The 22,036-nt window shown below is 38.6% G+C and overlaps 5 protein-coding genes across 5 annotated transcripts; 2 read left to right on the forward strand and 3 right to left on the reverse strand.

Moving 5' to 3' along the window:
• The first annotated feature begins 1,717 nt into the window (after window positions 1-1,717).
• Window positions 1,718-4,900, forward strand: LOC126583575 (WAT1-related protein At3g28050-like). Its single transcript, XM_050248005.1, has 7 exons — window positions 1,718-2,027; window positions 2,165-2,230; window positions 2,468-2,581; window positions 3,608-3,854; window positions 3,969-4,127; window positions 4,214-4,365; window positions 4,511-4,900. The coding sequence occupies exons 1-7, from the start codon at window positions 1,831-1,833 to the stop codon at window positions 4,665-4,667; spliced, it is 1,092 nt and encodes a 363-aa protein (XP_050103962.1). The 5' UTR covers window positions 1,718-1,830; the 3' UTR covers window positions 4,668-4,900.
• Window positions 4,901-5,315: 415 nt separating this feature from the next.
• On the reverse strand, window positions 5,316-8,502 carry LOC126583574 (protease Do-like 9). The gene is made up of 8 exons (XM_050248003.1): window positions 7,753-8,502; window positions 7,341-7,540; window positions 6,867-7,239; window positions 6,502-6,734; window positions 6,236-6,331; window positions 6,079-6,129; window positions 5,856-5,960; window positions 5,316-5,744 (listed from the first exon to the last, which is right to left on the reverse strand). Exons 1-8 carry the CDS (start codon window positions 8,198-8,200, stop codon window positions 5,577-5,579), a joined length of 1,674 nt encoding a protein of 557 aa, XP_050103960.1. The 5' UTR covers window positions 8,201-8,502; the 3' UTR covers window positions 5,316-5,576.
• Window positions 8,503-12,420: 3,918 nt separating this feature from the next.
• Window positions 12,421-13,777, forward strand: LOC126583578 (uncharacterized). The gene has a single exon (XM_050248008.1). The coding sequence runs from the start codon at window positions 13,049-13,051 to the stop codon at window positions 13,598-13,600; it is 552 nt and encodes a 183-aa protein (XP_050103965.1). The 5' UTR covers window positions 12,421-13,048; the 3' UTR covers window positions 13,601-13,777.
• A 1,178-nt stretch (window positions 13,778-14,955) lies between these two features.
• Window positions 14,956-16,869, reverse strand: LOC126583577 (xyloglucan O-acetyltransferase 4-like). Its single transcript, XM_050248007.1, has 2 exons — window positions 15,944-16,869; window positions 14,956-15,874 (listed from the first exon to the last, which is right to left on the reverse strand). The coding sequence occupies exons 1-2, from the start codon at window positions 16,007-16,009 to the stop codon at window positions 15,140-15,142; spliced, it is 801 nt and encodes a 266-aa protein (XP_050103964.1). The 5' UTR covers window positions 16,010-16,869; the 3' UTR covers window positions 14,956-15,139.
• Window positions 16,870-17,412: 543 nt separating this feature from the next.
• Window positions 17,413-20,378, reverse strand: LOC126583576 (xyloglucan O-acetyltransferase 4-like). Its single transcript, XM_050248006.1, has 3 exons — window positions 19,873-20,378; window positions 19,490-19,776; window positions 17,413-18,431 (listed from the first exon to the last, which is right to left on the reverse strand). The coding sequence occupies exons 1-3, from the start codon at window positions 20,168-20,170 to the stop codon at window positions 17,655-17,657; spliced, it is 1,362 nt and encodes a 453-aa protein (XP_050103963.1). The 5' UTR covers window positions 20,171-20,378; the 3' UTR covers window positions 17,413-17,654.
• Window positions 20,379-22,036: the final 1,658 nt, after the last annotated feature.

Consider the following 22,036-nt stretch of genomic DNA (forward strand, 5'->3'; position numbering starts at 1 on the left):
AAATCGGCACAACAGATCTTTCCAAAAGTCAAACAATTATATTTATCACAAAATTTGTGAGTTATAAATCACATTTCTTAATCAGTTTTATGAATATCTACCAAAAACCATCATAAAATCTATTTTGACCTTGAATAACCTTAGGACTCAATAATTGATAAAATCGCTTTTAAACGGTTTTGTTAGTTCCATCTAAACATGATTATTGTTGGTTCGAACTAAAATTAATCTTTGTGAGGACAAATCTCAATTAGGCCTAAACGTCAAGATAAATGCTAAGAGAATCTTTCAAAAAGTATGATTCTTCATAAAATCAACGTTACTTCATAGTTTAACGTTAAGTTTCGTACCAATTACAAAACATTGTGCAAAAACATGAAATGACAGAAAATATAAAGACTCTCACTTTTAAAAAGTCCCTTACTATTTCTCAATCATCAATTCAACCAAGCTAGCATAATGTCATATAATAATTTGATTAAATTTCTCCTGAGCCACCACATAAACAACTGTGAATTAAGATTGGCCCCCGTCACAAGCTGCCAATAAATGATGACTCAGAAGCGCTTAACAACAAGCCAATAAATCGAAGGGGTCCCCTGATTGCACACCATTTTTTGTCCTCTAAAATGAAATAAAAATTTTGCATCATAGAAAACACTAAAACCCCGAATAAATAAAGTTATCTTAAAAGTTCAAAACAGCACGAAACTAGCCCAATTGTCCCCCTTCGATTATCGCACGCAATTGAAAAATGATCATACAACATACATTATTGGACCATATCATATATTATATAGTTTTTTTTTTTCAGAAATGACATCCTATACCATAATCATATAGATGCCTTTCATACTAGTCATCATAGCTTTCTTACATTAGGTGCAGATTTAGGCGTAACTAAGATAGTTAGAGCAATGTGCATTCAAGTTCGAATATGTTCTTCATAGTTTAGACTGTTGAAAAATGTAAAACTCCACATAAAAAAAAAAAAGCCTTATTTTGAATGATTTTTTTACAAATTGGATTGAGAGACAGTTTTTATAAAATCTCACACATAATTACATGCACATGTGGTTAAGTTGTAGACAATATTAATCTTAATTAGTGATGGATCAATGACCTGCTTCTTTGAAACTTAACGATGTATAGAGCAGATTGCTATATATCAATATTGATTAGAGAACATTATCAATGTTGACTAATAGGGAGCCGCTAATCCGTATATCTAAAACCATTAACACAGCATTAAATCGGGTTCTTTAACTTGTTTTACCTTTCTTTTGATTGTGTGGAATCCAATAATATTTATACATCCATTATTGCACCACCTAGTCATGTAACCAAAGAGTCGTATCATTTCCTTTTCCTATCGTTTTGTATTTTTGTTAGAAAGAGAGGGAAAAAGATCCTCTCCGGATCTTTTTTTTCAAAGTTCAGAGATCAAATAATCTGGATCTTTGAAATTTGATCTAACGGTTAAAAATGAGAAATTAGTAAAAAAATTAAAAATTAAAATAATTTTTTTATCGTTGAATCAAATTTCAAAAGGCTAAATGATTAAATCCTTGAACTTTGAAAGGAAAGATCCGGAAATGATGTCTTTCCGAATGAAAGGACCTTTAATGGGCCAATCAACGGTCCACATTTCATATCGCTGTCAACCTACACTTGCCTCATGTCTTTATTTCGTCTAACAAGGATGTAGCTTTGTGATCTCAGATAACACCCATTATTTATTGAACTTTACCATCTCATCCTCTCTGTTTCCTTCTGAGTTTTATAGAGAGAAACACTGAGAGAGAGAGAGAGAGAGAGAGAGGAGCATCCATGGCAGCAGTAGGGAGGTCTTTTTACAGTGATGTGCTGCCATTCACGGCGATGGTGACGATGGAGTGCGTGAACGTCGGCCTAAACACTCTCTTCAAAGCTGCCACTTTAAATGGAATGAGCTACCATGTCTTTGTTGTCTACTCTTACTCTATTGCTGCCTTTGTTCTCATTCCAGCTCCTTTCATCTCCCACAGGTTCGAATCTCCATCCTCTTCCCATAAATTAGAGTAGTTTAGAATACCGTCTTACAGTGAACAATATAATTGGTCAAAATTAACAAATTCTTCATCATTTTTTCTAACTTGCATCTCTAATTTTTCTTAATTTGCAGATCAAGGGTGCTTCCTCCTCTCAACTTCTCCATAATGTCTAAAGTTCTTCTTCTTGGACTCATAGGGTACAATCATACCAACCCATATGTTCCGCAAAGCGATTTCAGCACACCATTTTTCGCCTATGCACACCTTTGTTTATTACCGCTGTTTGGATTAAATAAATCAAACGAATGGATGTATACAAAGGTGTGCAGAAAGAGAAAAATGAGCGTACATAAATCACTTCGTTAAAGTTTTTAGGACTAACTAATTGTTTAACTATTTAGTGCTAAATAATTTGGTGATCTTGGGTTGAGCAGGAGTTCATCACAGATCATGGGGTACACAGGAATCAACTACAGCTCTCCAACGCTTGCTTCAGCCATCAGCAATCTTGTGCCAGCTTTCACTTTCATCCTCGCCATCATTTTCAGGTCCCTCCACCACCGCCCCCCTCCCAGTCATTTACTATTTTACCCTCCACTGATAAAAATCGAGTGACCTAATTTTTGATGTTGCTTTCTGTATAAAAAGTTGAAGTGACCAGAGACATACGTTACTTTTGGAATTATGATAAGGGAGGACGTGTGCCCACCACACTACCCCTGTTTGAACTTTTTCCTACTTTTATTTTCTCTCTCTCAAGTGGGCAGACACACCATGAGATCCGGATCCTCGCCGCATACTTACAGCGGCGATTTTGAGAATTTGTGAATTATGATCATTCATCGAATATTGTGCGGTCAGAAATTATTTTAAATTTTTTATTTAAAATTAAACACAAACAGTACCTGATAAAAACTGACCGCACGTTGTACGATAAACGAATACGATTCATAGATTTACAGGATTCTCATAAAGATGATTAAGAGAGGATCCTGTTGGATTGTTGGTTGTGACTTGGGCTTCTAGTTTTCTTATATGGTAAATGGAAATTTTGGGCGGCATTACATTGGTACCTGATATTATTAGTAAACGACTTACTTACTTATACTTTTCAGGACATTACAATGACATTTTGGACTAATAATATTATGCAATTATAAATATATTATGATGACAGACTGCACATTGCATGTTAGTTTCTCCTCATTTTATTAATCCAAGTGTTAATATAAATGAATGACAAGGTTAATATTTCACAGACCTAGAGTATGGTATTAATAAAATATACAAGTGACAATATGAATGGATATGTGACAACACATGACGGTATGACGGTCAATTTACATTTTTTTTTTGTGTGAAAAACATGCGAAATAGGCCTATTGTTGGACTCTAACTTTCAGAGTCCTACCATACATCAATGTATATACATTACCATTTAAGTGATTCATTTGTTAAATTCCCTAAACTTCTTCAGCTCACATTTAATAGTTGAATTCAGTCATTGATGTCTTTTACCATGACAATGATTAACAACTAACTTTTGTTTTTCTCTCTCCTTTTACCAACCAAAGGTTGGAAAGTGCAGCTCTAAGAAAGAGAAGCAGTCAAGCAAAAATCTTGGGTACAGTAGTTTCACTTGCAGGTGCATTTGTGGTGACTCTCTACAAGGGCCCTCCAATTGTGTTTGCTAATCAGTCACAATCCCTTTCACTCCACCAGCCTCTTCTAAACTCTACACCAACAAACCCAAATTGGATAGTTGGTGGCCTTCTGCTAACGGCTGAGTACATATTGGTACCACTTTGGTACATTGTTCAGGTAAATATACAATCGTTCAGTTTCCCACCTTAAACCCTAAACCCTAATCTTACTAAATCCTTCAGCTTCCGGCTTATCGTGATCTTTAATTATAAAGTAGTAATACTTTCACAGGCACAAATCATGAAAGAGTACCCGAATGAGTTAACCGTGATCTTCTTCTACAATGTATGTGTGGTTGCCGTATCTGCAGCGGTTGCTTTGATAACAGAACCGAATTCCAGCGCTTGGAAGTTGCGACCTGATATTGCATTGCTCTCCGTACTCTGCTCAGTAAGACACTAATTGTATGGTAAAAAAAACAGTGCCTATCTAATGTGACTAGTACACCTTAATCGTATCGATTTTTCTGTGTCTAGGGGCTATTTGGGTCATTTTTGAACAATGCTGTTCACACATGGGTGTTGCGCTTGAAGGGACCTGTCTTTGTGACAATGTTCAAGCCTTTGTCCATGGCCATTGCCGTTGCCATGGGCGTTGCTTTCCTCCGTGACACTCTTCATCTCGGAAGGTTAGAAAGCATAACTAACCTCTTTTTTTTCTTTCAGAGGGGTTGTTGACACTCTAATATAGTCATCGTGCATTCCTCTCTTCTTTATCTTTTTCCGCTAACGAAAGTGCAACTTAATAAGTCTTGATTTTTTGCATTTTTTCAGCCTAGTTGGAGCAACAATAATATCTATTGGGTTTTATACTGTACTGTGGGGAAAAACAAAGGAAGAGGCCGGTGAAGAATCTGTGCCTGCTAGCCTGGAATCCCCATCAACCACCCACAAGGCCCCTTTGTTGCAAAACTACAAAAACGAGAAGTAAATCAAAGATTTGCAAATGTGTGTATATATATATATATGTATGAAAGAGTGAAAAACAAGACGTTCGATTGACCATCGACGTCTATTTGCTTACTAGAAATCTTCCATATGATTGTTTGTGTCTGGAGAATTAGCAGACATTGCAGAAGTTGTAGATGCAAATGAGGGAATGCCCACCTTCTCGAACACTGCTTATCTCCTTAAAAGTAAGAAGCATTCCACCATTAACTATCAGTCACAATTTGACACATACAGAATCACTTCACCAAAGCGCGGATAGCAAAATGTCGTACACGCTTCAATCTGTGATCGTCTTTTAATCTTTAACATATGTAATTAACTGTAGTATTGCTCTGTTCTACGGATTGTTTCCTGCATGTAAATCGATGTTTGTTCTTGACCGTATATGTGTGATGCATGATGCATGACAGTAGTGATGAGGAATGAGACCCTTAAGTTAAATAATCGACGACAATTGTTTATGGATGGAACTCAACGGCGATTTTCATTCTTGGAAGTCGCCTCATCTCGATGGACTCGATGTAACAACTAGCTCGAAATCAAGCTTTACAAGGTCATCCTAGACTTAGAGACTTGGAGAAGAGCTTGGGAGGGATCTGGACATGATTTGAGAGAGGATACTTTGAAGTTGTATGAAACTTTCTGATGTAATCTTTATTTCATAAAAATAATTTTACAATCCGAAATATGCTATTGTACAAGTGACATTGTTTCCTTTTACCCTTAATATTGCATATTCTCCGACTAAAAGTAAAAGTAAAGAACTCATCCCGTAATCTCACTACTCCGAGATTTGGTCGGGATAAGTTTTATACACGGTTCCTATAAGAGCATCCTCAAAATCATTTGTGTAAAAAGCTAGAGGTGAAGTGATCTTCTGCATTCGCTCTTAACTTTTCTCTAAGATCGTATCTCTAAGGTCATCGGCCATAGAGTTTACTTCCTCTAAAGCATTCTCTTTAGTCTTAAGATCATCAGACATGGATGATGATATGCAATGTGTTGTGAGGATATCCAGCATCGCTGCCTTGGCAGCTTTTGTTTGTAGAACAACCATCTGTGAGGGAAGTATGCAATTCACAATTCAGCCAACAAAAGAAAAATGCATAGGATGCATGCATATATTCATGTATTTGTGTGTGCGTGAGATAAAGAAACAGAAAAAGACCTGATTGTATTCAAGGCCAAACTTTAGGTACTCATCATCACAATTCTCAACCATGATAGCCAAGCTCTTCAGATTCTTCACAGGCATATCATTGAAACTAAGAACCTGCACATTTCGCAGAATAATTTACACAAGTGTATCAGATGTTATATCACCGATTCTTTTCACTGTCATTTGCTGCATCAGATAAAGAAAGGAAAAACGGAAAAGCTTAGTCTCTGACCTGATTGTTAACGATGTCCTCATATCCAATATTAATGTCAGCAACAAGTACCTAGCACAATTTTGCACAATGTTAGCCATAAAAATATAAAATCAGGGCAACAAGAACTTATGCTAATATGGAAAAGCATGAAAAAAATAGAATGCGAGAGAGAAACCTGAGAAACAACAACGAGCTGTTCATCAATAGACTGCGCCATTGCATGTAAATGCTTGTCCAACAGTTTAATTGGAACATCAAATATATTTCCAAACTGCAAATAAGTAGACACCGAGGTTAAGATTTAGCATGGTAAACAAATCTAATATGTTCACTTTACAATTTAACCTGGATGCATTAGGCAGAAACTAATAAACAAATAGATATTACAGTCTTAGAGAGAATGAGCACAGAAGAGAGAGAGAATTGGAAGTAAGGGCACACCTCAGAACGCAGATATGGAAGGGATACAGCTGTCAAAACAAATCCAGCAACGATATAATAGGAGGGAGGTTTTCCCTCAATGTGTGAAGGGATGAGCTCCTTGTGTTTTGCTAGTTTAATGCTAAACTCAAGTGTCTCTGAGTTACGAAGAACTTTTACTAGGGCATTGTCACCTATGTATTTTTCAGAGACAAGGTAACTGAAACCTATGCGCTCTCCATGCCTGAATGGAACTATAAAATTGATACAAACTGGTATTACTTCTGAATCATTTCATCTGCCACTCTTCTATACAGAGTAACCAACGGGTGCATGAGCGCAAAAGTGACTTGAAAACTAAGCAAACACACAAAGAGAAATTTTACCTGTGCCATCACTAGCAATGTTAACCCCATCAAAACTAAGAATAATATCAGATGGCTTTAGCAGTTGAGATTCTAGAGCTGTAGGTTCTAGCCTTCTAATTCGGATACCCTTTTGATCAGGTCTCATTCCCATTGACATACGAAGATCAGGATTCTCCATCTTTTGCCACTTAATCCCGAGAATTGGAAACCCTGTATATACGCCATTCTTCTCATAATCTTGAATAAAGTGCATAATAACTGGTACTGGTATAACGTAGCCTATATTTTCCGCATCTTCGTGTTTGAGGGACTGGAATGCAATTCCCACACATTCTCCCTTATCATTAAAGGCAGGCCCACCAGAGTTTCCAGAGTTGATTGCAGCATCTATCTGCAAAAAAGCATCCCAATTGACCGCAAAACACAAGTCAAGACTCGAAATCAGACATACAAAATTTCATTTTCATGTAAGAGACTATATAAGATAACCACCTGCATTCCCAGAAGCTCAGTAGAGCCATGGACATAAGGCAGTATCTCCATTCGCGACACAACTCCGCTTGTCACGGAGATTGTGTCGCCCCCAATCGGGTACCCAACAACAGTCACGGAATCTTGGAGTGCTGGTAAATCTCCAAACTCCACAGGTGAAATCCCTTCCCAGAACTCATCATCACTCACCGTAAGCATCGCTGAAAGTAAAGCATCAAACTTTAAATTGCAGCAAACTCAAAGAACAACTACGCAATTACAAATGCAAATGTAAAATCGTTGCATACAAAGAAGCATCACCAATTAACGAAAACCCGAAACTAAAATCGACAAAAAATGCAAACTTTAAACTGCATTCACCTCAAGAATTACATTGCAATTACAAAAGGCAAATGTAAAATTGTCTGCATACCGATATCGCATTCGGTTCCAATGGCCAACACGGTGGCCAAGTACTTGGTATCGGAGCCCCGTTTCTTGAGCTTGACCTGGGTATGGTGATCCACCGAATGCGCGTTGGTCAAAACCCTCCTGCCCCGAATCACAAACCCACTACTGCTGGAGCTGTACTGCTTCTTCCTCTGCCACGGAAGCGAGAAATTCGGCTCCGTGTGGACGCAGAACACCTTCACCACCGCGTCCATGGACGGGACAACTCTCCCCACCCTCTCCCACCTCGGCACCGTCATCAGCGGCTCCGAAACGACCGACAAATCGCTCCCACAAGTGCCGTTTTGGTCGGGGAGTCCGAAAGCCGATATCTTGATGGGCTCGGAGCTGAGGAGCCCGGTTGCGGGAGGGAGGGAAACGGCGTCGCTCACGGTGGCGGCGCTCGCGGGACTGATGTGTTGGATATGCATAGTGTTGGAACAAATGGTGGGTTATGTGTTTTGGGATTTTAGTCTTGATTATATAATGAAAAGGCTGGAAAAGGGGTGGTTTGGGTGGTTGGGTGGCGGTGGGTCGTCATAGAAAATGGGTTTTGTTCTTTTGGCCGACGGAGACTCGCTGGAGTCAACGGCGGCCTTCGTCGAAGCTGCGCCGTAAGAAAAACAGAGGGAGGAGTAGAGGACAAGAAAATGAAGGCGGACGGAAAAGCTTACGCGTCGCGGGAATTACATTACTGGGTTCACATAGCGGAAAGTGTTCAAGAGTGAACAAGGATTGTCTGCCTCTCTCATGGTCACGATTAAATCACATTTATATTACTATTTATTTTTATCTTATTATTTTTATAAAAAATAATATAAAATATTAACGTGATTTAACCGTAATCATACAAAACAAAAGAACATGGAAGAACATACAATCCTTGTCCTTCAAGAGTCTTCAGACTCATGAGTTCGTTGGCCAACAGGGCCTAAACCTTACGACACGCTTCCGCTGTTAATATTCTAGTCTACGAGAGTTGACTGAATCCATATCCTCACCGAGATTCGTAAATTATATTTGTTTATCGTACATCATGCTTGATTAGAAATTATTTTAAATATTTTTATTAAAAATTAAATACAAATAGTATCTGATAAAAACTGATATTATGTACAAATCTACATGATTCTTATCAGAAGAAGATCCTATTGGGATCTGGTACACCGATAAATTTGAATAATTTCTCAAATGTCGTAGTTTAGATTAAAGTAAATTAGAGTATCTTTCTTAAAGGTAGATGTGTTGATAAAAAATTATTTGTAAACTGCCATTGACCCGTTAAATAATTAAAATTGACTCACTAAACTATTTTTTGACAATTTAGACTTTGAAATATTGATATAAGCCAAGTACTCAATCACTGTCAGATTTGATAAAATTTCATCTATTTTTTCGTCAAATACTGGAACGACTTTACCCTTAAAAGTGAATTACGTGTTGGTCAAGTGTCATTATTTGACGAAAAAGTGGATAAAATTTCATTGAATTTGACAGTGAGGAGTTAATTGGTTAATTCAAATAGTTCAAGCGATTAACTTACCCAATTCTAGGGTTCGTTTGAAAAAAAAATGATTAAAAGCAATTTTAGAAAAAAAGTTTGTATTTTAAAATAACTTCAAGTACTTTCCAAATATTTACTTGCAATTTAATTAAGATTTGATTCTAAAAATATTTTCAACAAAAGCTTTCAATTATTTTAAACGCATGAGCCCCTAAAATTTTGAAAAGTGAAAACCCGTCCCATATGAAAACAAAAACAAAGGGAGGGAAGTCATCTGCAAATACTTGGAAAGCCGGTCATGATTCATGACACGAAACGACCAATGAATTGCTCCGAGCTTTTACTTTCCACGATGAAATGAAATATCTCCCTTCCTTTTACGAGTATTCTAAACTTAATCTATGGGGATAGCTCCTCTCTTAAGTCTTGAAGACTTGGTCTTCATCTACGGGAATACATAGCCCCTCTCTTAAGTCTAAGACTTTAAGACCTGAGGTCATCAGACATAGCTGAAGGCATGCAATGTGTAAGGAGGATATCAAGCGTTGCTGCCTTGGTAGTTTTCGTCTGTAGGACAACCATCTGCACCGAGAACAAAGCGACTCAGCCGCGGACGAGGATTGTCTGTCCTTCTTGTTCCCGTGCCCTCTCATGCCCTCCTGTTTGTGTTGTCACGGTTAAGTCACGTCAACATTTTATATTACTATTCATTTTTATCTTATTATCTCTATAAAAAAACAATATAAAATGTTGACATGGCTTAACCGTGACCACACAAAACAGGAGAGCACCGGAGGGCACAGGAACAAGGAGGGCAGACAATCCTTGTCCCCAAAAGAAAAGCACAAAGCCTGCATACACGGGTGGACAGAGGGAGATTAATCTGATTAGATTGATTGTATTCAATATTAATGTCAACAACAAGTACCTACAACAATTTTGAAAAAATGTAAGCCACCATAGCCATGAAACAACAACAACAAAGCCTTTTCCCACTAAGTAGCCATGAAAGCAGAGTAAAAACAACTTAGCCCTAAAACGGAAAGAATTTCAGTGACCCAAAACAAATGGTAATCCAAGGTTCAATGTGTCCCTAGTGGACTGCCAGGAATGTGCTGGAAGGTAGTGTGAGAGCTACAAATTATAACAAACCAGTATACAGTATATGCCCCGTTCGTCTCATAATCTTGAATGAAGTGCTTAATAACTGGTGTCGGTATGACATAGCCTATATTCTCAGCATCTTCATGTTTAAGAGACTGAAATGCGATACCACACATTTTCCCTTATCGTCGAAGGCAGGGCCACTGGAGCTTCCAGAGTTTATTAAAGCACCTATCTGCAAAAGGATTACAAAAGAAAGGAAACGAGGAAGCCACAACAGGTAAATAATCATGTATTTGTACGTAAGTAGGTAGCTAGATATGGTCGTAGAAGACAATGCCCAACAGAAATAACCTGCAGTCCTAGCTAGAAGCTCAGTCGATCCATGAACATAAGACAGTATCTCCGTACGTGACACAACACTACTTGTCACAGAGATTGTGTCACCCCCAATAGGGTAGCCCGCAACCGTCACAGCATCTTGTAGTGCGGGTAACTCTCCAAACTCCAGAGGTGAAGTTCCTTCCCAGAACTCATCATCGCTCACCGTAAGCATTGCTAAAAGCATCATGCAAAAGAAAAAAACGGAAAAGAACTATTCAACATAATAACTCACGAAAACAAAGCATCAACTTTTTCAAACCATATCAAATGAACCGAACTATAAAAAGGAAAAAAAAATTATATCACATTCATCAGATGTTTGGAAAACGAAATGCAAAACATGATACGTAATTGCTATGTTGCCCAGACAGAGACACGAAGACACGTAAAAGATTTCAAAAACTAAAACATGGATACAGCAAGGTTGCGGCAATTAATTTAAAGCGGTAATTTGGATCCTAATAAACTTCCGCCTTCAAACTAACTAAGTAATCTGCAATGTCAAGCTACTTCTCAGCTAAATCCTAATTGGCTACATAATTAACATCTTAAGAAAATAAACTCATAACGATCGGAGGTGGTGTCGCTCGTCGGGACTGAGACGGTGTCGTTTATGGCGGTGGAGTTGGTATCTTGGATGTCCATTGTGGCGATATCGGTGTCGTCAGCTTCTGGGGTTCCAGAATCGACGACTTCCATTTGTTTGAATCAGATACTGTAGCAGATGACGGAGGGGGAAGGAGACGTGAGAATTGGGCCCGAACTTATTTTCAGCCCACAACTAAAATTAGAGCTCAAGTGGGCTTCATACGTGGGTTGAATTAAGATGGGCTTCCTCCTTTTTGCATGAAAATTGAGAAGAAAAGTGTCATTACTTAATCATTTTCAATTAATTAAGATGTAAGTTTTACCCTTCTTTGGGCTAATCCTTTTGAAATTCACTCGTTAGGAGTCGGTAAACGAGAGGATGATCAACAGAGAAGCCCATCAATCTGTCGATCGGCAAGAACACTTCATACAAATAAGGTTGTCTCGCTACACCAAGTGGTAGGATGACCGTCAACCGCTGATCAAGTCGATATTATGTGACAATATACTGGTTAAATATTGGTCATTAGATAACTAACTGACCAATACTAATCATTTCATAATTTTTTTTTAAGGAATCTCCACACATGGCAGCAAGTGATTGACTTGTCACTTAGCTAATACAAAGCTTTGGTTATCCCACCTTTGGCCCAAGCATTCACGGACACGTGTCACTACCATACTCAGAGCCAGAACACCTCATGTCGAAGAGGAAGGAAGCTCCGCTATTTCCACCTTTATAGAAATGGATTCCTATTCTCATGATCACAACATACTTAGCCAAAACTTTGCGAATTTGCTAACTCAAGCATTGAAGGCTTTCGATTAGTATCACATTGACGTTCTCAGTACTTATTATATTCGATCTTATCGTAAATTCCAGTCATCTCTCACTTAAAATTTATGTTATTACTTTAACAATTTAATATCGTACATCAGTATTGAACATACAAGTCAAAACTAAAGAATACACCTTTTGCACTCTTTTTACCACCACTCATGCATTTTCTTATTTTAACTACTTTATCTCCTTCATTGTGTGCAATCAATCAATCTTTTTCCTTGTATTAATAAAGCAATTTTCCCAACGTATCTCTCTACTTTTAGACTTCAATTTTGAAAGAGTTGAAGGAGTTGAAAAAGTTGAAGTCTTGATAAACTTGAAGAAGCCAACCACCAAAAAACAGGTGACCTTGCACCCTCCTCCTCCTCAACCGTCGGTGCAAGGCTCCTCTTCCCTTCTATCTCCCACTTTATCTTATTCATCACTGTAATTTCCGAACAAACAAAAATCGTAGCTTAGCTGCTACAGAGCCTCTTCGGAAACCTTTTTCGAGCTTTCCCTTTGATTTTTTATTGCCCCTTTATTCCCTCTGTCTCTCTCTGATTGAAACTTTAAACCACCATTTCACATATTTTAAAATCTCATCTCTTTCACTTTTTGTTCCCCATTTCTGATTTCAATTCTCAGGCTTTTTTCGACCCCAATCTCTCTTGGGTAGTTCTTGTTTTGTGATATTTTCTTGAATCTGTAGTTTTTTTCTTTGAAATTTTGGTTCTTGCAATTCTGGGTCACTTCGATTTCAGTTTAACTTTCACTTTTGATATCTGGGCAATCTGAGATCTCAGTTTCTGAAACTGGGTTGTGCTGATTTCGGTCCAATTCGATTGCTTTCCGTCGAATTTCAATCCCAAGGCAATGTCACAGGGCTATGCAATCGAGCTTTATTTCGATCCAGCCCTCGAAAACCAGGTCTTGAAGGCTTGGAACGTGCTCGCCCGCCGTCAGATTAGTACCCAGCTCATCGAAATCGAATCACGACCGCACATCACGCTCTTCTCAAGCCCCTTCGTCGAACCCGCGAAGCTCGAAAACGTGATCAGAGCCTTCGCCTCCAAGCAAGAGCCTCTGGCCTTGTCCTTTTCTTCGATTGGGAGCCTCCCAAATGACAACAACGTCCTGTTTCTGTCGCCAACTCCGTCGGTTTCGTTGCTGCAGTTTCAGTCTCAATTGTGCGAGATAATGAAGAAGGAAGGTGTTGAAATTGGGGAGGAGTATCGCACTGACTGTTGGCTTCCTTACTGTGCTGTTGCTCAGGAAGTGCCCAAGACTCGAATGGCGGAAGCCTTTTGCGTGTTGAGGGACTTGAAGTTGCCGGTTGCAGGGTATGCCATGGATATTGGATTGGTGGAGTTTTCGCCGGTTCGCGAGCTGTTCTCGTTTGTGCTAGGTAACACAGTGGAAGCATGAGATTTCAGAGCAATGCTTACGTGTTAATCTACAGTTTTAGTTGTTGTTTAATGCATATGTGTTACCTTTTGATGTTAGTGTAGATTACTGTCTATGGTACCACTTAGTGTAGTTACAGATTTTGAATTTGATGTTTTTCGAATTGGATAGTTTCATTTTATCTTCCTCTTGGATTGATACTGTGTTTTGTTCATGTTGATTATGTTTCAAAATACATAAAACTGTTCCAAAAATATCCGAGCTTGCGTGGTTTTGGAGTATTGATTCGAAGAGTGAACATCTTATTATGTTGGCTCTAATGTTTCTACCATATCAAAGATGGTAAATTTGATCAAGAGTGTGCCGGTCCCCATTGGTTTAGGTTATAAACTTCTACTGGCGTACGTTTCAGCTGTTATATGGCGTACGTTTCAGCTGTTATATGTTTTTTCCTGATGTAGACTTATGAAGAATATCTTCCATAGACTGATTAGGTCATGTATCTTTGAATAACTTGGATCCTATGCCCCACGCTGGTTAGTCATCTACCTTGCTTTACTAGTTATCTAGAGCCTTGGTTTTTTTAGCTCATAAAATATCACCTTCATCTGCTGAAGGCATGCATACGCTGTGTGTGAGCACCGGGGCATAGGTTACAAACTTCTACTGGCGTACGTTTCAGCTGTGTTATATGTTTTTTTTGTGATGTAGGCTTATGAAGGATGTCTTCTATAGACTGATTAGATCATGTGTCCTTGAATAACTTGGACCCTATGCCCCAGCCGGTTAGTTTATCGACCTTGCTTTGCTAGTTATGGTTTTTTTAGCTCGTTAAAATATCACCTTCATCTGCTGAAGGCGTGTGTATGCTGTGTGTGCACTGCAGATATCTGTTAGACTACTCTCACTTTTGTAATGCTTCTACTCTAGTAATTTGAAACTCACTGCATAGTTTTAAAATTCCGCTTTCCGATTGTGCACTCTGTATTGAAACAAGGCTGGTCCTGTATCAATTAACTGTAGAACCTTAGTGTCGGTTTGCAATTTTTTGTTCCAGAGAAATCTGAAACCTATCAGCTTCAACAATCTAGCTGTGGTTTGTGGTAATCATCCTTATCAGACTCTTCTCTCTGTGATTGAGCCAAGAGTTCTTCTAGGGCTTTGCTGTACTGTTGACTGAAGTTGGCCTTTCCTTCTGTGTGCACGAGTAAGGATTTGAAATTTATGTCCTGGGTTATGTATGTTTGTTGTTGACGACTAACATTCACAGAGTTTCTGTCCATGTCACTTGTTAGTCGTCGAAAAACACTAAGACTCCAGCTTACTTGTTGATTGGAGCTGGGAAGTTACAGTGATAGTACTATGAGGGATAGCTCTAGGTTGTCATAATACGTAAGTATGGTATATAGGATAGAGCATCGGGGCATAGATTGTATTCGATTAACATTTACTTTACAACTGATTATTCTTAAAGCACGTCATAAGTATTACTTTAAAAAGCTACAACGATGCCAAATTGGGCCTAAGATACTACGCCTCCCTTGATTTTGATAATTTCCATCAGAAAATGGTTCCAGTAATCAATAGGGCCTGGCATGCACCAATGCACGCAATCGTTGTAACCGTCCATCCACTTGTTCCAGTGAGCTCCGAGGTGCCCGTCCGGCTCATAAACATGGCCCTGGTTACATCCAAAACCCTAAACGTCTTTCCCTGCACTTCCCCTTCTTTTCTTGCTCTTTCAATTTCCTCAACCTGAATGCTCCTCAGTTCCCAATCCGAACGTCCCAAATCAATGTCTGCCTCGCTCAAAGGACTCATTTGATTGCAGTACCCACTGGTGTTCCAAACGCCACCCTCAAAATGTGCCGGTGTAAATGTCCTCAACAAGGTCAGGAGGCCTCCCTTGCAGTACTTGCAATCCATGATATACTTGAATGCAGTTCGAAACGCCAAGTGAACGATGTGGCTACCGTTGTAATTGGTGACATTAGGTTCACCGCAGTAGAAGCATCCAATGAGGTTGCCACCTTGGTGCAGGTACATAATCCGGTTAAACCAATGCCCTGCTGAGAATATAGCGTAGTCTAAATCCGGGAGGTGTTCTGCCCATTTCTCGTCGACTTTGTCTAGTTGCAAATCGAAAATGCTGGATCCTTTACCATTAACCATCCTCTCTTCTGCAGCAATGAGAAATTTGGACCATAATTTCATAAGGGTGAAGTCATGTTGTGGAAAGTACCATGTCGTGAAGTGATCTTCGAAATCCTTGTAAATGTCTTTAGGGGATTCCTCCTGCAAGTTAATGTCGTAAATCATCGAAGAAACCACACATAAAACACAAGCATCCGAGTTTGAACTGACCTGTGACAAGAGGCAGAGCAGAAACTCAAAATGGTTCTGCGCAACAGAGTCGCCGATAACAGCCATTTTCTTTCCACGAACGATTTCCAAAAATGTCTTTGGATCGAACCACGGAACCTCGCTGTTGTCCGGCTTCCATCTCCAGTTAAGAAAATCCTTGTCTATTCTACCATATTTGAAACAATTCCTTGATTCAGGAATAGTGGCACAGCTTGTATTGGTGTAGATTGGCCCTCTCAGTTCTGGAACCCAGTGACCTTAAATAGGTCACACCTCTCTTCTACAGAAACCAAAAATTGCAATATCTTTTAGAACCCCACCGAAAGAAAATCACAAGTCGTTTGATAACCAATTCGTTTTTAGTTTTTACGCTAAAGAAAATGTGTATAGAAGAAGAAGGAACGATGAAGTAGAAGAAAGGTGGAAGAAATGCAAAAGGAATAACACATGATGAAAAATAAAAACCAAAAAATTGGACTTTCAAGTTTTTGTGTTAATATAAACTCCTGCACTTCTCTCCCGCCTCCCTTTCTCCCACCATGTCCCTACACCCTTCTCCCTTCATCATTCCTCCCATATATTTTCGCTCCATCTCTAGCACAAGAAACGAAAACTAAAAACAAAATGGTAATCAAACGGACTCTAAAATAAATCAAATTTTAAAAGAGAAAAGAACAATTGGATTTGGAGAATAAAGTAAGAAGAAGATGAAAATGGTGGCTATGGCTAGAGATGCGAAGAAAGGAGCCGATCTGCTCATGACTTTCTGTCTGTCTGTCTCAGAGAGAGAGAGAGTGTGTGTGTGTGTGTGTGAGGGAGGGAGGGAGGTAGGGAGAAGAGAGAGAGAGAGAGAGAGAGAGTCTTGATTATAATTAAGGGGCAGGCAATGCAGATTCTGTATTAATTAAATTTTGATTGCATGGATTGTGGGAGATTTGGATGCCTTGTCTGCTCTTCATACCCTAACATCCGCCAAAGAAGTATTAGTAAAAGATAAATTTGAACCACATTATTGTTAGTTTATTGTGAAGCTAAACCCTCACATTCTCCCTTAGTATAGATAATATCGTTCGTAAAAAAAAAATGTTGGTATTTACCCAGGAAAAATATAACAATAAAGCTACTTGGTTCTAAGAAATCAAAATCTAAGCCACCGTTAATGCAGATAGGTAGCACAGAGCACAAGACCCGAATTTTGGACATTATCATCCGACAACCTACTTACAACTACCAGGAACATGACACGTTTTTAAATTCCAAGCACATATTATATATAAAAATTTGACCTATCAGTTGGAAATGCTCTTAAAATACCTTGAACTAGAGCATCTAGAATTTTTATTTTTATTTAAGCGATATTCTAAAATAATCTGAAATATGGAGAGAATTTATCAAGGTCTGAAGAATATCTGACACAATCTTAACGTTGCCAAACAACCTCTATATATGACAAACACTTTGTGCTCAAATTGATAAAAGATCAATGGTATTCAATTTTTTTTCCTTTTCATCTGTTGTACATTGGCAAATTGGTAGTAAAAATCTCACATTCGGAATATTATGCAACTCACTTGACATACTATATCTCTGAGCTAAAATTATTATACGCCCATGTAAGAAAACCAAAATTAAAAAATAGGTATAATAAACTATTAAGTATGGATTTGTATGAATGTTTGTACTAAGTTCTAAGTAAACCCTAAACCCTCAACTAAGAAACTAATCCTCCCTCGTTTCGGATAATCTCCATCAAAAAATGGTTCCAGTAATCAACAGGGCCTGGCATGCACCAATGCACACAGTCGTTGTAACCCTTCATCCACTTGTTTCCCCAGTGAACTCCCGGGTGCCCATCCGGTCTCATAAGCATTGCCCTCGTTATATCCAAAACCCTAAACCTCCTCCCCTCCATCTCCCCTTCTTTTTTTGCTCTTTCAAACTCCTCAACCTGAATGCTCCTCAGTTCCCAATCAAAACGTCCCAAATCGATTTCCCCCTCGCTCAAAGGACTTGTTCGGTTGCAGTATCCCCCGGTGTTCCAAGCCCCGCCTTCAAAATGTGCCGGCGCAAATGTCCTCAACAAGGTCAAGAGGCCTCCCTTGCAGTTTTTGCAATCATTTATGTACTTGAATATAGCTCGAAAAGCCATGCGCAAGGCTTGGCTGTTGTTGTATTCGGTGACATTAGGTTCGTTACAGTAAACACATCCGGTAAGTTTGTCACCTTCGTGTAGGTACATTAGACGAAAAAACCAATGCCCGGCTGAGAATATAGCGTAGTCTAATTCCGGGAGCTGTTCTGCCCATTTATCGTCGACCTTGTCTAGTAGCAAATCAAAAACGCCAGATCCTGAACCGTTAACCATCCTCTCCTCTGCAGCTATGAGATATTTGGACCATAATTTCATGAGGGTGAAGTCGTACTGAGGAAAGTACCATATCCTGAACCGGTCATCGGAATACTTGTAAATGTCTTTAGGGTTTTCCTCCTGCAAGATTAATAGGAATAATATTAGGGTTTAGAAAATCTTTGTACATGCTCCTGAAGCGTAATCTATGTCATTTCAACTTATTTGAATAAAGAACTATTGCAAATGTGGCATGTCAATATAGCAAGGCACTACTCTACTGTAAAAGGAGTGGTCTTGACTATGATGACACCCTTGGAGCCTGAATGCTTCACGGGTCCCATTCACATGGCGAGACAAAAATGTTAATTTGTTACATGGCTTTGTCCCGCTCCATTGCCATCCCTAGTACTGTTAAGAACACCTAATTAAGTAGCTTATAATCGCCACCGTATAGAATGAATGAACATTGTTGCAAAGATAGTATCCCCTCTAAACTCTGAACCACTACGATTGCTTGTCATCACTCCAAAAATGAGACGAGCACGAAAGGTAATGATCTGCATACATGGCATTTGTGGCACTGTGACATTGTGACGTTGCTTCAAAGCATAAAGCACCAAGCAAAGTTATCACAATGTTTCTAAACTCGAGTACAAAGTGAACAGACACACTATCCTAATCAATTGACATAATCCGCATCTGAAAACTATTATTGCTATTATGTTAGTGAAATCACATGGTACGTTGCTGTCATTTGTGTTGCAATTGATGTCATTTATTATGTTATGAATGGTTTACGTGTATAACATCGTTGCAAATTATATTGTTTAATGTTTATCCACTGGTATTCGGATTATTCTTCCCTAAGTTTCAGATTTCAGGTCATGCAAAACTGTCACACTGAAAAATAAAACTCTAATAAAGCAACGAAGATCTGGATTAGGCCAGCCGGTCAAGACATTACACTAAGTTAGAATTTCGTGTAAAATTCCTTTTTTCGGTAGGTATAAAAAAGGTCGTACTCAGTGCACAAGGCTCCCGCTTTACGCAAGGTCTGGGAGAGGTGAATGTCGGTTAGCCTTACCTCCATTTTATGGAGAGGCTGCTCCATTTTTTCGGTAGGTATAAATTAGAGTAAATTAGAACATCAGATTAGATAAACATATATCAAATCAAATATCAAAATATGAACTGACCTGTGACAAGAGGCAGAGAAGAGACTCGACATGGTTCCTGGCGACAGAGTCGCCGATGAACGCCATTTTCTTTCCCCGAACAATTTCCAAAAACGTTTTCGGGTCAAACCGCGGAAGCTCGCACTTGTCCGGTTTCCATCTCCAATTCAGAAAATCCCTGTCTCTCCTTCCATTTCTGAAACAATTTTTTGATTCCGGAATCGTGGCGCAGCTCGAATTCGTGTACATTGCTCCTCTCAAATCCGGAATCCAATGACCCTTGAACAAATCACACTCCTCCTCCTTCTCTACAAAATTCAAACTTTTCAGAAAATGATCCAAATTAAAAATAAAAAAAAAAAAAAAAAAAGAATTGGGTTTTGTTTGTGACAAGAAAAAGTTACTTGGTGGGGGTAGGAGCTTGATGTTAGTGCGATCAGGGGCTTGATTTTCTTTCTGTGCTGCATGAATGGATGTCTGGTTTTGAACAGAATTGAGATCGTTAAGGCCCTGTTTGGGAGAAATTAAAAAAGGGTTCGGAGAATAGAGTAGGAACAAGCTAAAAATGGTGGCAGTGGCTAGAAACGTGACCAAGAAAGGTGCCAATCTGCTCATGTTATTATTATGGCCTCTCTCCCTGTTGGGGTAGTTGTGGGATTTTTCTGGGAAAAAAGTACAAAAACTCATGACTGTCGGAAACATATAGAAGAGAGAGAGAGAGAGAGAGAGAGAGAGAGAGAGGGAGAGAGAGAGAGGAGAACCTATGAAGAAGAAATTATAAGGGGTAGAGAGTGCAGAAACTGTATTCACATCATTAGAGAAAAGGGAACGTGCCTTGTGAGAGAGCCAAAGAGGCTCTTTTTTTCTTACTTCCCCTTTAGGTTTTCTGCTTGCTCATGATGAGCTTGTACTTTCCTTTTATTTTCCTCTTTGAATTGAGCTAATTACAAAATACACCTCCAGTTTTAGGTCAAGGTCAAAAACCACACAACGTTTCAAATGTTTGTAGTTTCGGTTTTATCACATTACGTCATAAAGTATTAAAAGTTTCACAATTCAGGTAGAAAAAAAACTCCATGCCTACTCCGTAAACAGTATATGAACTATTAGACCGTAAGACACAAAAATACCTTGAAAAATAACTTGAATTGTTAACGTGTGGTTGTGCTTTGTAATTAGGGTTTTCCACAAAAGAATGGCAGTTCGGAAATCAAGAGATAAGAAGAGATGGCTTTATGTGGAAAGTAACGTCCGCCGTGAGATTAAATCACGCGGCAAACCATGCAAATGAGTAACTGAAATGGAGAGAGAGAGAGAAAGAGCATGCATGTGCCCTTAATGCTCGGCGCAATCTAATTCCACCCACAAATTTCACTTTCTGTCGACACTAATTTACAAATCGATGACAAAAGTGACCGATCATGTGCGCTACGCGGCAAAAACCCAATCGAGTTTTGTGAGTGGGTGAGTCCCATTCCCATATGACCCTCCTTCTTAAGAAGAAATTTTTAATTGTGACGGGAATACAAATGGTACATCACGTGTTTTAATAGAAGTGATGAGAAATTTTATTTTTTAAGTTATTAACTTTTTAGCATATATATCTCATCATTTATATAGTAATACATGTTGTACCACCCCGTGTACCCATCACATTGAAAAATATCTCCTCCTTAAGGGGGTTTGAAAATTTCAAAATTTTTGTGGTTCAAGACTATGTCTATGACTATCCGATCCGATGTTGTTGCATTGCATGAGATGAGATGAGATCTTAATCATTTATATATACCTTTATTTTTTATTTATAGAGGATATTACTACTTTAAGTTAGCTTATGAGGATGAAAATGATTTAAATTTGAAACCCAATGAGCAATAAGTCAAAGAAACCCTTATCGTCCAGAGCGATATACAACTAACATTTTCTCCGGTTTTATCTTACATGAGTTGGGATTTTTTTTCCCCTTCTTTAAAAACACCAATTCAAATTAAGGAAGCATTCAAAGTCATCATTCATGCTAATGAGAGATTTCTCAGTGTCCGGATAACACGTCTCAATACACCAAGTGTCATAATATAAGTGACTGGATACTTGAAAAAAATTCTAACCACCTGTAATATGACGCTGGGTATACCAGACCATGTTCCCGTCACACTGAAAATTTTCTCCTTTTTAATAATCATATTTTAAACTTCATATGACTTTGGTTCCTCGTATTAATGGCAAGGAATATATTATGGTAAATAAAATTAAATAATTACATAATTAAGGATACCCCACAATTTTATACTAATGCAAAACACAAACAAAATCAATTGTAAACATTAGGTGCAATGAGAAGGATCTCACATTCATGCTACTTATGACTAGCCGGTCGGTCCAATCATTTATTATGAACACATTAACAACTATCATCGTGTTATCGATATCGCGTCAATATGTTTTGGTCAATTGTATAAAAACATATTATGTCAATTTTCTTATTAGCGGTCAAGACAAGCTAATTGGTCGGGAGGTGTGTGACCCACCTTGCTTATCTTTTTTTGTTGGGCACTTGGGTTCGATCGC

The sequence above is a fragment of the Malus sylvestris genome, chromosome 9 (assembly GCF_916048215.2).
Source record: "Malus sylvestris chromosome 9, drMalSylv7.2, whole genome shotgun sequence".
Classification (NCBI taxonomy): Eukaryota; Viridiplantae; Streptophyta; class Magnoliopsida; order Rosales; family Rosaceae; genus Malus; species Malus sylvestris.

Excerpts from the sequence above, each read along its gene's own strand:
- LOC126583575 (XM_050248005.1), top strand. The coding sequence starts at position 1,831 with ATGGCAGCAGTAGGGAGGTCTTTTTACAGTGATGTGCTGCCATTCACG. Across the intron at positions 2,582-3,607 it reads ATCCTCGCCATCATTTTCAG|GTTGGAAAGTGCAGCTCTAA; the intron begins GTCCCTCCACCA and ends TACCAACCAAAG. Across the intron at positions 3,855-3,968 it reads CACTTTGGTACATTGTTCAG|GCACAAATCATGAAAGAGTA; the intron begins GTAAATATACAA and ends ATACTTTCACAG.
- LOC126583574 (XM_050248003.1), bottom strand. The coding sequence starts at position 8,200 with ATGCATATCCAACACATCAGTCCCGCGAGCGCCGCCACCGTGAGCGAC. Across the intron at positions 7,240-7,340 it reads CTGAGCTTCTGGGAATGCAG|ATAGATGCTGCAATCAACTC; the intron begins GTGGTTATCTTA and ends GCTTTTTTGCAG. Across the intron at positions 5,961-6,078 it reads AGGACATCGTTAACAATCAG|GTTCTTAGTTTCAATGATAT; the intron begins GTCAGAGACTAA and ends CGAAATGTGCAG.
- LOC126583578 (XM_050248008.1), top strand. The coding sequence starts at position 13,049 with ATGTCACAGGGCTATGCAATCGAGCTTTATTTCGATCCAGCCCTCGAA.
- LOC126583577 (XM_050248007.1), bottom strand. The coding sequence starts at position 16,009 with ATGGCTGTTATCGGCGACTCTGTTGCGCAGAACCATTTTGAGTTTCTG. Across the intron at positions 15,875-15,943 it reads TGCTCTGCCTCTTGTCACAG|GAGGAATCCCCTAAAGACAT; the intron begins GTCAGTTCAAAC and ends ATTAACTTGCAG.
- LOC126583576 (XM_050248006.1), bottom strand. The coding sequence starts at position 20,170 with ATGTTTCCGACAGTCATGAGTTTTTGTACTTTTTTCCCAGAAAAATCC. Across the intron at positions 19,777-19,872 it reads CAAGCTCCTACCCCCACCAA|AGAAGGAGGAGGAGTGTGAT; the intron begins GTAACTTTTTCT and ends TGAATTTTGTAG. Across the intron at positions 18,432-19,489 it reads TTCTCTGCCTCTTGTCACAG|GAGGAAAACCCTAAAGACAT; the intron begins GTCAGTTCATAT and ends TTAATCTTGCAG.